At 38.1% G+C, this 15,782-nt stretch overlaps 1 protein-coding gene across 3 annotated transcripts in view; it reads right to left on the bottom strand.

The window, feature by feature from the left end:
- Window positions 1-3,086: 3,086 nt before the first annotated feature.
- The window catches only part of LOC149828561 (uncharacterized), a 33,061-nt gene continuing 20,365 nt past the window's right edge, over window positions 3,087-15,782 (bottom strand). Inside the window, exons 7-10 of one of the 3 annotated variants that reach the window (XM_090016879.1) lie at window positions 4,896-5,004; window positions 4,750-4,811; window positions 3,865-3,921; window positions 3,087-3,325 (exon numbers count right to left, since the gene is read on the bottom strand). In XM_090016879.1, the coding sequence (XP_089873005.1) occupies window positions 3,882-3,921; window positions 4,750-4,811; window positions 4,896-5,004 (211 nt within the window). In that variant the 3' untranslated portion in view covers window positions 3,087-3,325; window positions 3,865-3,881. Of the gene's footprint in view, window positions 3,326-3,864; window positions 3,922-4,745; window positions 4,812-4,895; window positions 5,005-15,782 lie in introns of those variants that run through there. The other 2 variants (XM_090016880.1, XM_090016881.1) reach the window with 2 other exon arrangements.

Genomic DNA, 15,782 nt, shown 5'->3' with positions numbered 1-15,782 from the left:
TCATAAACTCCAATGAGTCAGACGACTGGTGGGGGATTCCATCTTTCTCATTGGCTACGCCGAAGGGCCACTTCATTTTCCATGACTAAGTCGACTAGGCCGAAAAATCCTAATAATAAACCAAATGTGCCGAATAGCCTTATTCAAAAATATGTGTGTAACCCTGATAAGGTTGTCAGGCATCCACATACTATCCAGTCAGCAGTCCACTTACAATTATGTGAACAGACGTTTAAATCCAACACTTAAAATCAATAAGAATAATAGGTTTTCTTAATAGAGGACTTTAAAAGCATTTGAAATTGAACTTTCATTTGATTTTCAATGCCGATCTGATTTTCTAAATATTACGGTTTTGAATCAACTCAAAGATGACATACAACAAAAAGTAATACTTAAAACAATAATTAAATTCATAAATATATAGCTAATCACTTTTCAAGCAATTTAAGAAATCTGATGGTTTTTCAAAAAATGATTTAAGAAACTAGTTTAACTTGAAAGAGGTTATAAAACCTTGTAACTTTTGAAAAATCAATAACTTTAGAAAACACACAAAAGTTGTAATCAAGTATTTGGTTTATGAGATTTTATTTTCAAATTACGTAATTAAAAGAAAAAATTAACTTTTGAATATTTCAAACAAAAATCATAAACTACTTAATTCAATTGCTCACAATAACTAATTCAACAAAACTATAATCTCATTATCAAGAAACTAATTCAAAAAGTCAAAATTTAATTACAAATATATATATATATATATATATATATATAACTAATTGTTTACTTAATTGACTTTAAAGGTAAAAGCTATAACTAACGATGCATAAAATTAACTTAAAGCAACCTAACCTAATTTTCAAAATTCTAATTAGTTACAAAATTAATTTAATAAAAAACTAATTATAAAATCATAATTAATCACTTACTTAAAAATCACGAGCTTCCCAAGTGATCCTAGCATCCTCATGCCTCTGCTCCTTAGCCCCATCCTTCACCCTTATTTTCTTCTTTTTCAGAACCCCCAGGGATATTTATATAAAGGCTATGGCATCAAAGGAGTACGTAGGCCAGTTTCTAAGGGAGATGAAATGACCATTTCACTCTTAATCTTCTTTTTTATTTACATGTAAGCCCCTGCCCTTTTTTATTTACATGTAATATTATTTAAGTCTCCACTTACTGGAGATATTACATGTAAATAAGCAAATACCTTTTATTTGAATCCATTAAAAATATTTAAAAATTCAAATTCCGAAAGAATAAAAAGTCAACTTCATTGTTCTAATACAAATTTTAGAATTTTGTAGTTGGGTCAAAAATTGTGCCTTTTAAAATCTTTAGTATTTCTTTGGTCTTATATTTTTAAAAATTCTATCTTTAGTATTTCTTTGGTCTTATATTTTTAAAAATTCTATCTTTACATATTACTTTGTGTTAAAAGTGCGGAGAAATTCTTTCATAATTCAGTCATTAAAAATATTTTCTTATTGTAGGCATACCTAGATTTGACTCGTATATAATTCGCTATATTTAGAATAAAAATAAGGCTTATAACTAAGAAAAATAAGGTGGTATGGTACATCCTGGGATCGTCTATATGTCATAATCTTGTGAGGGTGAGTCAAATTCCTTTAACTTGTCCATCGTTAAGATTGCAGGTTGCAACTCTCATGCATGAACCTGAAATTGTTAGTAAGAGCCAATGAGTCATACAACGCTAAATTTGTTAGCAGCCCTTGTACACACACCCTGTCACACTATGGGAGCTGGTCATGCCTGAAGTCACTACCTTAGCCACAAAAATGGAGATGTCGTATGTAGGGCTAGTGATCGGAGTGAAGTCATAACAAAGTAGTTCAACAATGGTTAACAAAAAAATGTTCTTGTTTTTTAACAGTCCATCCAATGGAAAGTGATTATGCATCACCTACGCTTACATCAGTTGGATAAATAATGGAGCACAACTTTGCTTTTTCACTTTTGATAAGAAATGCTGGAGGATTATGTTTCCCTTCCAAAACAAGTTACTACGATATCCTTCTATAGGTAGCCAATCCGGTACTTTGTATACAGTACATAACCTTCCCAGCCTTTATAAGATTATGAAAAAACACGCAAATAGCAAGATGGCTAAGTGTAAGCCCGATTGCTTTTGAGCCTTCGAAACCAAGGGAGGAGCTAGCATGTTGGGGAAAAATGAATTTCTAGGCCATTTTTTGGACAGGTCCTTTCTTGACTAGCTACTGTTTTTCATCCATCCACTCTCATTTGACACCTTCATTTGATGCACCAGCACAATCGGTCCCTCAGGCTGATAGTTCCCATATGGAGATATTCCTTGCGTGTAGGCTGTTAGTTACACCTTGTGAACAAGTTCATGAAGGAATTCACTAAAGTTGGACATGCTCCAAACTTGGTTACTATCCAAAGGATGCCCATACAGCTTAATTTTTATGTGCTGGGAAGCCTTATACAACAAGGGTCAATAAAAATGAACATGCATGTTGACTTGCATTCACATTTCATGACTCTGCGAGGGAATAAATTTATCAAAAATTGCCTTAGTCATTGCTTAAATGATCGAAGATGGAAAAATTGCCTTTAAAGTTCGGATCATAGGCAGAAATACTTGGAAGGAAATGTTGCAGCTAGCAAGAGCAAAAACAAACCCACCATGTCCCGTCTGAGCATGTACACATCACCATGTTGGGCATGTAATGGAACTGTCAAACAACCCACGTAATTTAGAGGGTGTTTAGAATATACTTTTTTACGCACAAAAAATATAAAAGAAAATGTTACGGTCAGCCATATCCAGCGAAAATGGTAGCGGAAAACCTGATAAACATGTTACTAGGGACGGGTTTGCATCAATTGGAATAACATTCAGGTCAGCAGTTTTGCCCATATGTAGATATCTGGGTTTGAGTTGGGTCGGGCACCCAAGACAAACCCAACCCATTGACAGCGCTAAGAAAATGCGACCTGATTCTGGATACTTGATAAAACAACTCATGGACTGCACATAAAATAATTAGGTCATGTGGTAATCAAAATGCCTGGAGAGTAATCAAACAATAGAAGGGTAATCGTGATGAACATTTATTGGATCAGTAGAATTTACAAACAGCTGTGTGCTTGATGCTTTGGTACTTCTCAGGACCAAACAAAAACAAAAGAAAAACAAAATCCTTACGCAGAGAATAGCATTGTTTAGTGAGACGATAAATGATTAGAATCCTGGAATACAACCATCACTTGGAAACTCTACAGGAAGAACCCGCAAGCGAAGTGATAGTTCCATGTTGTATCAAGAATCCTGCTACAAACAATTAGTTGTAGGATGAATTCATTGACACACACACACACATATATACAGGGAGAGAGTAATGGGTACATGCTAAATGAAATATGCTAAGTGAGTTTTTCAGGGTTTTTTTTTGTTTTTTTTTTAATTCTGACCGTGCAGATGTGATCTATGTACTTGATTTTATGGGGATCAGCTCTTGAAGTGTTTGATTCCGACACATGGGTGGGTTTTTATAACGTTCGAAAAATCAACGGTCTAAAATATTTGTAAATTTTTTAGGCTCCAAATATCATTTTTTTCATCGAAAACACATGATCCAGGTGTAGATTCCTCGTAAATCGACCATGCCCAACACATTTATGGGGTCACAACTGCGAAAAAAACATCAGAAGAGCAGAAAAATCCATTTAGCATGTTTCATTTAGCACGTACCCATTACTATATATATATATATATATATATATATATATATATATATATATATATATATATATATATATATATATATATATATATATATATATGAGAGAGAGAGAGAGCACAATTACCTCTTTCAGATTGATCATTAAACTTTTGAAATACCACCACCTGCCTCATTTTTTACTCTGCAAATAACATAAAAAATGAGATGGAAACTAGCATAATAGTACTGCCCACTTATTACTAGTATTTTTTGAACCTTTGTCAAACCAGATAAAAATAAAGAAGTGAACTACGAGTGTCCTTTAAATAGCAAGAGATGGGGTAAATAAAGTTGTTGCATAAAAAAAACATACAGCTACCAGTCCCCTAAGACAACATAACGTGGAGGGAACCTAGGCAACAAAGGTAACCGACGGCTTATCATTTTGGCCAAACCCAAAAAAAAAATCATAAACAGAGGTGTTTAAAACTTTTCTTGAAAATTATATATGATTATACAACTTGGGTTCCAACTGTAACTAAAGTATAAAGATATAAGAGTTTTCTAACCACAAGGGCCATTCAGCACTCAAAAGGCTTCATCAAATGACTGATGAATCCCAAAGTAGTGAAGTTGGGATGGATGGAATTAGAAAATTTTGGTCATCTTGTGAAGGATGGGATGTGCTCCAAGATTTTGAGAGCCTTCTAGCCAACCAACAACCAAGAGAGGTGAAATACTAACTCGGGATGGATTAACAAAGTGAAAAAAAAAAGAGTTAGTAATGAATGAATTAGCAATAAGGTATCCATATGGCACAACTATGAACTTCTAAGGATGAAAGAGCATAATGGGGCCAGGATTAGAAACGCTACATCAAATGAAGGCTCCTAAGGTAAGGTCGAATCTTTCCCTTGCTACTGACAAGAGAGAGAGAGAGATAGAAAGAAATTTAATGACATTGAACAAGCATTTCAGTTATAGGAACAATTATATCATATGAAATGACTGATCTGAATACAAAACTTACTTGTGATCAGATGGATTAGGCACCAATTCATAAACAACTTTTGCAACAGCATCTCTTTTCAACTGCATATGATAACATTATTGGACAAGGAAAAAAATGAAGATAGAAACTTTGCTTGTACTAAGAATCTTCAAACCATGCAGCACCTGGGTGGCTTCACCTCGTAAACCAATATAAAATATTTGAGTTGTTTCACCTCCAAAGTTTTCAGGAAAATGTAAAGTGAGATTTCCCACACTTTGGAATCTAGAATACCTGAGCCATAATAAAAAAGTATGAGATGCATTGCTAGATTACATGACTCACAAGGGTCAGGTACATATTGTAAAGCATGATTCAAATAAAAATGAACGAAAAAATATGTAGTTAAAACTACCATGCCTAAAATGATTATAAACAGTTGTAGTAGCATCATTTGTCTATTATCAAGAAATAAATGAAAATTAGCATTCATGTGAACCCTCCTATGAGAGCTATTTGAAAAAGAGCACTCTAATCTCTTTCAGATCAATGAATGAGACCCATCTGCATTTTGTAGTCTATCAAAGAAACTACAGACAAACAAAATCATAGAATGCATCAACTTTTCCTACTTGGTACTTAACAAGCAGCCTCATCTCATTTTCTTCTATATGAAGGGACCATGTACTCTGGAGAGGTCAAGTCTTCTACCAAGATATGCAAGCTTATTATGACATATATGGGGTTGACCAGAGTTACGAGAAACGCCTAGGTAAGTGGGGAAGCACGCTTCGGATGCAGCGAGGGAATCGCCATTTTTTTGGGGAATCACACTTCCCCGGCGCTTCCTCCTCGCTTCCCCCATTTTTTCAATTTTTTATTTTTTTTCTCTTTTTTTGCTTCCCCATCGTTTCCCCCTCGCTTTCTAGGTTGCTTCCGAGACGATTCCTGATTCGCTCCTAAGTCGTCCCACGCTTCCCGCTTCCTAAAATTTTGAAAGTACCTCGCTTCCCGCTTCCCGCTTTCGCTTCCCGCTTCCTCAACTGGCAACCATGGGGTTGACCCTTGTTATTGAGGAAACATACGAAACCTTGTAATACGACAATGCTAAAAGTTTTGATAATTAAGCTCTACTATATGATAAGATGGTCACTTCTAACAACAGATCACTAGTAGAATTTGTGCTGGTTAGATGAAACTGTGACAAGCTAGTGAAGTGTTATGTCACAGACATATGCTTTTATGATTGACTAGTAAGACGGTTCATCCAAGTGATGGGTGCTAATAAGAAATTTTAAATATACAACTGTAAAAGATAAAATTTTAATATTGAAATATAATGATACTAGGCAAGAGAAAAAAATCAATAAATATACACATTTATTATCAGATCATAATGCAGTTAAGGCACTTTGGGAGCCAGAGATGGGAGGAGAGGAAGATTTATTGAGGGTTTAATTAATACCACCTACCCTCACTGGTGTTTGGGAACCCCAATTCGGGAGATGAGAATGGTGACAGTGGAGAAGAGAGTGGAGATGGGTGATTTTTAACTACATCCTCACAAGGATGTAGTTGTCAATTCCAGCCTCATAATCCATTTTGTTCTCCTCTCCCATCACTCCTCTTATCTCTCCAATACCGGCTCCCAAACAGAGCCTAACAGGTTCATCTATAAATCAAGCTGGATATGACTGGTCAGTTTTTGAATTGGGTCACAAAATTCATCCAACAATGCATACATAGAACCATGCATGCATGTGCACAGACACATAGCAGGGATACAGTGGAGTTGGTTTGGATCCCAAAATTAGATTCATTAAATACTGTTTAGTTGGGTCAAAAAACCAAGTAAATTTAGATCCAAGGGCAGGCAGCTAACCAGATTCTGATATGCTTAATGTTCTGTGGATTTGATTTGAACTCTGATGAAATCAGATTTAGTTAATACCTATATACAAAATGAATCATGATCACATTTTCCAAGTCCAATGGTTGCAGATTAGGGGCCATGGCGAAAGAAGAGATTCCAATAACTATGACCATGAACATTGAAGGTCCTACATGTAACACATGTTGGTACTCTACCCTGTTGGCTGTTGACTGCAGAAGACCTACTACAGAGGTCGTGTATTCTTCTCCATCAAATTGAAGATGATAGGGGTGTTCGGATGGTCGCATAAGGCTGCCGTGATGGTCATCCTGTCCGACTTCTATTTTGATTCATACTGACCATTTGATTGTTTGTTTAAATGAGTGAATGTCAAAGTTAGGTACTGGTTTGTTTTTTGGAAATTAAGTATTTGTTTGTTGTGTATGCTTCATTGGTTATGGTGAACCCGATTACCTAGAAAATCAAAGTTTGACCTTCCAACACCTCAGGTTATGACACATCTTGCTTGATTATATTCAACACATGACTAAGTTTCGAAAGAATGGATTTAGTGGTATCGTAGACACCAAAATTTTATAATGCACAATTACTAATATCTTTTGAAGACAAGTGTTTACATGTACCCAACAAGAATTGGACACCACTCACACTTGGACGGCAAAATGGACTGCCATTCATTACTGGAAGACGGAACGTAATGTCGTCCACTACTGGACGACAGAACGTAATGTCGTTTGCTACAGGACGGCAGAGCAGAGTGTTGTCCGCTACAGGATGGCAGAGCAGAACGTTGTCTGCTTCATCGAACGCGTGGATAAGTCGTGGCTTATCCCTGTAAGTTTTCCTTCTTGCTCCTGTATTGAGAAAGAGAAGAGAGAGAGAGAGGGAGAGATCGATTGCGGCTGTCACGATTTCTGTAAAAGAAATCGTGACCTAAATGTGTATTTAAGTTTACATTACACTATGGGTCCGGGTCTTGTATATCCAGACCCGATAACAAAATACATGATCTTTACATGGACGGTGACATGGATCGGGTCGAATCCTGCACCTTTTTCACCCCCCTTCAAGTTGATCATGGTTTTGGACCATGAACAACTTGCTTTTAAGCATCCAAAAGCGATCCTTGGTTAACCCTTTGGTAAATATGTCTGCAACCTGTCTTTCAGTACTGACAAACTCAGGCTCAATCTCTTTTTCTTCAACCTTCTGTCTCACAAAGTGTTGGTCGATCTCAATGTGCTTGGCACGACTGTGATGTACTGGATTGAATGACATATTGATAGCACTTTGATTGTCACAGAGCAAGGTAGTGTGGGAGATCTTTTCTCCTACTTCAGTTAGAAGATGCCTGATCCATGTGACTTCGGCAGTGGCAGCAACCATGGATCTATATTCAGCCTCAGTGCTTGATCTAGCGATAGCTTTTTGTTTTCTACTGCTCCAAGAGACTAAATTTCGTCCAATGAAGGCACAATATCCTGATGTAGATCTTCTTTCGTCGAGATCTCCTGCCCAGTCTGCATCACAATATACAGTAATTTCGTGCTCGTTTCGGCCATAGGACTGTGATAAATATATCAATCCATCCCCAATAGTCCATTTCAGATATCTAAGGATCCTCTTGACCGCTTCCATATGTCCAGTGCATGGCGCATGCATAAATTGAGACACTTGATTGACTGAATAAACAATATCAGGTCTAGTGAATGTGAGGTATTGTAACATTCCTATTATGTTGCGATACCTGGTGGGGTCATCACACAGATCTCCATCATGAGCGCTAAGTTTTTGATGAAGTACACTCGGAGTTCCTAGAGGTTTGCAGTCTTTCATGCCTGCCTTGCTGAGAACATCTACGATGTACTTGTGTTGAGTGAGTGTCAATCCATGAGCCTGGTTATCAACTTCTACACCTAGGAAATAGCGTAGAACTCCAAGGTCTTTCATTTTGAACCTTTGACCTAATAAGTCTTTTATTTCTTGGATGTGGTCCGCAGAGTTTCCTGTGATGATAATATCATCGACAAAAAATAATAATAGAGTGGTCATAGACTGGCTTTTAAAGATAAATAATGAGTGGTCCAGCATGGAACGTGAAAATCCATGTTTCTGAATCTCTGATGAGAAGCTATCAAACCAAGAGCGAGATGCTTGCTTCAGGCCGTAGATGGCTCTTTTTAGCCTGCATACATGGGTTTTACAATTTTGTTCTTGATATCCAGGGGGTTGTTCCATGTATACCTCCTCCTTCAAATCCCCATGTAAGAATGCATTTTTTACATCAAGCTGACTCAACTTTCATCCATGTTCAACAACTAGGGAAATGATAATTCGAATTGTTCCCATTCTTACAACCGGACTAAAAGTCTCATCATAGTCTTGCCCTGCTTCTTGAGTGAATCCTTTTGCTACAAGTCTTGCTTTATATTGTTCAATGGTTCCATCTGGCTTGTACTTGATTTTGTAGACCCATTTGCATCCGACAACATTTTTGTCAGGTGGTCTGGGAACAACTTCCCATGTTCCATATTCATGTAAGGCTTGCATTTCATCATTCATGGCTTCTACCCATTTCATAGAAGCCGCTGCCTGATAATACATGATGGGCTCTTCGTCCTTATTGATGGTAGTTAAAAACAGTTGAAAATCCAAGGAGAAGTTGTTATAACTAACCCACCTGTCAATAGGATGTCGTATGCGATTTGATTTTCTGACTGCAAGGGTATGAGAAGGAGTAGGATTAGCGACTGAGACATGTTTTGAATGGCTTGATGTTGTCGGTCTCTGTCTGGAATAGACAATGCCTTTGTATCTGCCCGGTACTTCCTCTGCATTCTGTGACCCCGACGTCCCAGTGTTCTCAAATACCTCTTCTTCTTGTTGCACGCAATCTGAGGAACATGTTTCATTGGAGCCAGCAAAAAGTTCTGAGCTTAGCCAAGGATAATAAATTTCAGTTGACATATTCGTTGTATCAGCTCCGTGATCAAAATTTTGTTCATCAAAGATAACATTTCTTGAGGTTCTGATACGTTTGTTGGTGGGATCATAACACCTATATCCTTTGTAGTCATCTGCATATCCCACAAATCTGCACTTTTTGGCCTTGTCTTGAAACTTGTTTCTCAAGGACTGATCAATATGCACATAGCAAACACATCCAAAAACACGCAGATCATAATAACTAGGATAAGTTCCAAAAAAATAGTGATAAGGAGACTTATTTTCCAGAATAACCATAGGCAGTCTATTTATCACATGCACGGCAGAATGGAAAGCTTCTGTCCATAGGTTGATGGGAAGATTGTTGTCATGAAGCATACTCATGGCACTTTCAACGATATGCCTGTGTTTTCGTTCAGCAATTCCATTTTGTTGAGGGGTATGAGGACATGACACCCTTCTTCCTATTCCGTTATTTTGAAGAAAATAGATAAAATCACGGGATGAGAATTCCCCACCTCCATCACATTAGAAAAATTGAATGGACTCAGAAAATTGATTTTTGACAAGGGAAAGAAAATTTTGAAACAAAGAGAAGACTTCCGACTTATTTTTTATGAAATAAATCCAAGTGTATCGAGTATAGCTATCAACAAAGATTAGATAGTATTTGCTCCCAGATCCAGAGGCAACTGGAGCGGGTCCCCATACATCAGAACAGATTATCTCAAAAGGTTTTGAAGTTCTCTTATTAATAGAATGAAAAGGCAATACGTGACTCTTGCAGGAAAGACAACTGGAACATTTGTGACTGTTCTCATCCCTATTTAGACTTTCTTTTGGAATGAGATTATTACATACAAGTTTCTCAATGAAATGACCCCCACAATGTCCTAATCGACTATGCCATAAGAATGGCTTATTACATTCAGAAATACTAAAAACATTAGTAGAAGAGGATGAACACGACTTTAATGAAGGCTTTGAATTCAGGTGGACAGGACGAACAACATGACAAGGAGCTTCTTCAAAGACATACATATTGCCTCGTCTCTTTCCTTCAACGAATGTTTCCCTCGTGCGTAGGTCCTTTACCTGCACAGAGAAGGGAGTGAATTCAACTGAAGCATTATTATCATCAATAAGTTTGGAAACAAAGACAATATTTTTCTTAATGTCAGGAGCATGAAGAACGTCAGAAAGAGTAAGAGTGGAATGTGACATGGGAATGACAGTTTTTCCAACATGAGAAACAGGATGGTGGGATCCATCTCCAGTGACAATCTTACTTTTTCCAAAATAAGGAATGGGATTAGAAATCTTACCTGCATCACCTGTTACATGAGTCGTTGCCCCTGAGTCGACAAACCAGGTGCCTTCATCACTCTGCTTCAATTTCAACTCTGACAAGGCAAATATCAGCAGATCTTTAATCTCTCCACTACTTGAGAATTTCTTTTTGTTTTCTGTATGTGGACCCTTTCCTTTATTCTCTGGATTATGCCAACAATTCGCCTTGATATGCCCATTTTTGTTACAAAGGAAGCAGGTAGGAATGGATCTTGACCCCTGCGTATGAGCTAACATATTTGGAGTGGGAAGCAGACCACACCCTCCGTGTCCACTTCGCCCTTGTCCTCCTCGTCCTCGTCCTCTACCATAAGACACCCCTGTGGCAAAAACTTCCTGAGGATTTGTGTGAACGTGAGATTCCTCAGAGAACCCTTTCAGAGTCATCTCATACTGAATTAATTTTGCTCGCAACTCATCAAAGGTAGGAAGGGCAGGGAGACAATAGGGAAGTGACGATCATGTTGTAGTCGGATCCCAATCCACTCAGAGTCTGTTGTACCATATCGCTGTCACTCACCGCGCATCCTATAACTGCAAGTTGGTCTGTAATAGTCTTCATCTTGTTCAGATATTCCATGATGGTCATGGAATCTTTTCTCAACATCTGAAATTCCCTCTTGAGAAAAACTATTCTCGCCTGCAAAACTTGTGAATATGTTTGAACCAATTTTTCCCTAAGTTGCAGAGCAGTACAGTTGTCGGGAATTGCAACAAGGACCTCTTGGGACAAGGTGGAAGTGATGTATGCAACCACTGACTGATCTTTCCTTTCCCAGTTGAGGTACTCAACATTCTTGACATACACAATTGAACTTACTCCTTTGTCGTCTTTTTCTTCTCTCGTAACAAATTTGAGTGGGGCGGGAGTGGTTCCATCAAGGTGACCTAAGAGACCTTGACTCCTTATAAAAGGAATGATTTGTCTCTTCCAAATCAAGAAGTTTGAGGTAGTTAACTTTTCATAAACGAGTTGAGTGAGAAAACTTGAAGAAAGATTGGATGAAGAGGAATGAAGATCCATGAAAAAGAAGTTTTAACAAAAAGAGGAACCCCTTTTGTTTGTTTTTTTTTGAAGTATTCACAGAGTGCTCAGTCTGCAATCAGAGAGGTTTTCTGATCGTCTTCCTTCTTTCTTTTTTTTTGCACTGAGTAACTCAAAGATTGACGACCAGAAGCTGTCAGAGGAAGGACTAAGTTTTCAATGTGAATCCCACTCGTAACAGTCAGAACAAATATGATACGAGAAAAGACAGATGAGAACAAAGAAATGAACAGATTTTCTGTCGCACAGCAGGCTCGACAGAAAAAAAAATTTATGTCAGATTTTAGAATCCTAGATTATATGTCGCACGTCTGCCCAAAAAGAAGAAGGGATACGCAGGAAAAGAGATTTGAATAAAGAAAGAAGATTCACGTGAAGAAGATTCACGTGAAATAGAAACAAAAACAGGAGATTCAAAAAAAGATTTGAATAAAAAAGGAGATTCACGTGTCCCAGATTATATGTCGCACGTCTGCCCAAAATAAAGAAGGGATACGCAAGGGAGATTTGAATAAAGAAAGAAGATTCTCGTGAAGAAGATTCACGTGAAATTCACGACATTTTTGATGTACAGTGTTCACGTGAACCAAGATTCACGTGAATCCTGCGTGAACAGTTTAGGGATTCACGTGAGACGTGAATCCACTAAAGGAAGAAAAGAAAAGGTTGGGAAAACAGAAAGGGGAAAATGAGAGGGGGAGATTGGGAATGGAGGTAGAGAAAAAAAAAATCTGAAGGAAAGAAAGAAAGAATGGACGAAACCTCAAACCTTGATTTACCGCACCTTCGAAATCCTCTTCAACCCTTAGCTGGATCTATGCTCTGATACCATGTAAGTTTTCCTTCTTGCTCCTGTATTGAGAAAGAGAAGAGAGAGAGAGAGAGGGAGAGATTGATTGCGGCTGTCACGATTTCTGTAAAAGAAATCGTGACCTAAATGTGTATTTAAGTTTACATTACACTATGGGTCCGGGTCTGGTATATCCAGACCCGATAACAAAATACATGATATTTACATAGACGGTGACATGGATCGGGTCAGATCCTGTACCTTTTTCAATCCCTATCTCATCCAATCACCTTGTACATCTTCTAGGGCGGGAGGACTCATGATCGAATATTCCTTTCGAGGGAAAACTCTCCTAAAACTCTATAAATAGGGGTTCACCCCTATACCTTGAACATCCGGAAATAATCTAGAAATTATTAAAAAATCTAGAGACTAGATACCTATGTGATGGCCCTGCAAGAACACGTCTACCCAATCATTGTCGGTATTCTGATCTGACATCATTGGAGAGCACTCGTATATACGTGGAGCGCTAACGGACCAAAAGAAGCTTAAACGATAAAACAGATCTTCTAGTCTAAAAAAGATATTGCAGCACGATTCGAGCTACGGAGATTAAGAAACTTCCCTGACTTTACCTTCCTGTCAGGCGAAAGACGGTCGGAGCTTGTAAACGGCGTACCTATGGAGAAGAAGGTGAACCCTTCTTCTTCTCTCTCTCTCTTTTCCTCCCTTTCTTTCTTTCTTTCTCTTTCTTTCTTTTTTTTTGGTTTATATAATAGACTCTATAGGGGGTGATGCCCCCGCCCCCCTTTTCCTGCCCTTTCTATTGTGTGTTGTAGATGGGACTTCACATGTGGGAGTCCATCTCTAACACACTTTCTTATTCCTAAAAATTCCTTATTGATTTTTTTTTCAAACCTTTCCTTTCCCCTTTTTTTTTTGCTTCTTCTTTTATTCTTGTTGTAGAAATCTGACCCGAGTCCTAGAGAGAGAAGAGAGAGAGAGAGACGGCTGCACAGAAAACCTCAGAACTCTCCTTCGATATTAGGGCCTCTCTCTATGTTAAATAGAGAGAGGCTTAAAGACATAATTACAATAAAGCCCCATTCTAAAACTAAATTACAAATAGCATCTTAATGTAAAATAACTTTACTTAAAACCACCTATTCTCAACACTCTCCCTCAAGCTGGAGCATAGATATCAATCATGCTCAGCTTGTCACAACATTTTGAAAAATTTGGTCTGGCAAGAGGTTTTGTGAACATATCTGCAACTTGGTCTTCCGACTTTAGATATTGGGTAGTGATATGACCCGCTTGAACCATATCCCTTACATAGTGGCAATCAACGTCAATGTGCTTTGTTCTCTCATGAAATACAGGGTTGTTCGCTATATATGTTGCAGCTTTGTTATCGCACATCATGGTCATGGGAAAGGAAACCTTCACCTGGAGATCAAGAAGAACAGTACGAACCCACATCAATTCAGCAGTTGTTTGGGCCATAGCCCGATATTCTGATTCTGCACTCGACCTAGAAACCACATTTTGCTTCTTACTTCTCCAAGAGATCAAGTTGTCTCCCAAAAACACACAAAATCCTGTGGTAGATTTTCTATCTACTACAGATCCTGCATAGTCAGCATCAGAATAGGCCACTATATCCAGAGTTCCACCTTTCTTGAACAATAACCCCTTTCCAGGAGAAGATTTTAGATATCTGAGAATCATAATAGCTGCATTCCAGTGTACCTCAGTTGGTTTGTCCATAAACTGACTGACTTTACTTATTGCTAAAGCAATATCAGGCCTGGTCACAGTTACATACAGTAGTTTCCCAACTAGGGAGCGATAGCTTTTGCTATCAACCAATTTTGACCCTTCTTCAAACAACTGAACTTTATGGTCCATGGGAATATTTGTTGGTTTAGCTCCCAACATTCCTGTTTCCTTTAATAAGTCAAGAACATACTTCCGTTGAGACAAAACCATCCCTTCACTGCTCCTGGCAACTTCTATACCCAGAAAATACCTGAGTGAACCAAGGTCTTTTGTAACAAAGTGTTTTTGAAGATGAGCCTTTGTGGCTTCAATAGCTTTCACATCATCACCTGTAAGAATGATGTCATCCACATATACCACCATAACGACTATGCCAGAGCTAGTTTTCTTTATGAATAGTGTATGATCTGTTGCTGACCTATTAAAGCCAAAACCTGACATCACTTCAAACAAGTTCTGAAACCATGCACGAGGACTTTGTTTCAAGCCATAAATTGCCTTTTTCAATCTACACACCTTCTGACACTCCCCCTCAACCTCGAATCCTGGAGGTTGTTGCATGTAAACAGTCTCAGATAGGTCCCCATATAGAAATGCATTTTTCACATCTAATTGGTACAGGTTCCAACCATGTTGCACAGCTACTGAGAGAACAAGACGAATGGTACCCATCCGTGCAACAGGAGAAAAAGTTTCAAAGAAATCAATACCATATGTCTGAGTATACCCTTTGGCTACTAATCTGGCCTTATACCGTTCAATTGAACCATCAGATTTGTACTTTATTGTATATACCCATTTACATCCAACAATGTCAGCATCTGCTGGGGAATCAACTAGATCCCAAGTATGCTGAGATATTAAGGCATCCATTTCTTCTTGCATAGCCATCTTCCAGCGAGTATCAAGCTCTGTCTGCTGATAGTTCAGAGGAATAACTTCAGCAGATAAAGCTGAAATAAAAGATTTCAACTGATTTCCAATTCTGGCTTCTGAGACAAAATGAAACATGGGATATAAAGTACATTGTCGTGTCCCCTTTCGTAGAGCAATCGGCATGTTATCATCATCATGAAGATCAATATTGTCAGTAGAACTTACCTCAGGGGAAGAGGAAGATGGAGGCACTTGCGGAGGTGGATCTCAACGCACATATACCAATGGAGGATTATGAAATCTGGAAGAGGATGAAGTGTGGTTCGGGAATGAGGGCACGGATTCCAAGGGAAAAGGAGGTATAGGTAATGGACATGACTCAGCTG

Source organism: Nuphar pumila, chromosome 9 (assembly GCF_984573655.1).
Source record: "Nuphar pumila chromosome 9, dmNupPumi1.hap1.1, whole genome shotgun sequence".
Taxonomy (NCBI): domain Eukaryota; kingdom Viridiplantae; phylum Streptophyta; class Magnoliopsida; order Nymphaeales; family Nymphaeaceae; genus Nuphar; species Nuphar pumila.
The sequence above is the reverse complement of the archived record's forward strand: the minus strand, read 5'-3'. Positions and strand labels throughout refer to the sequence as shown.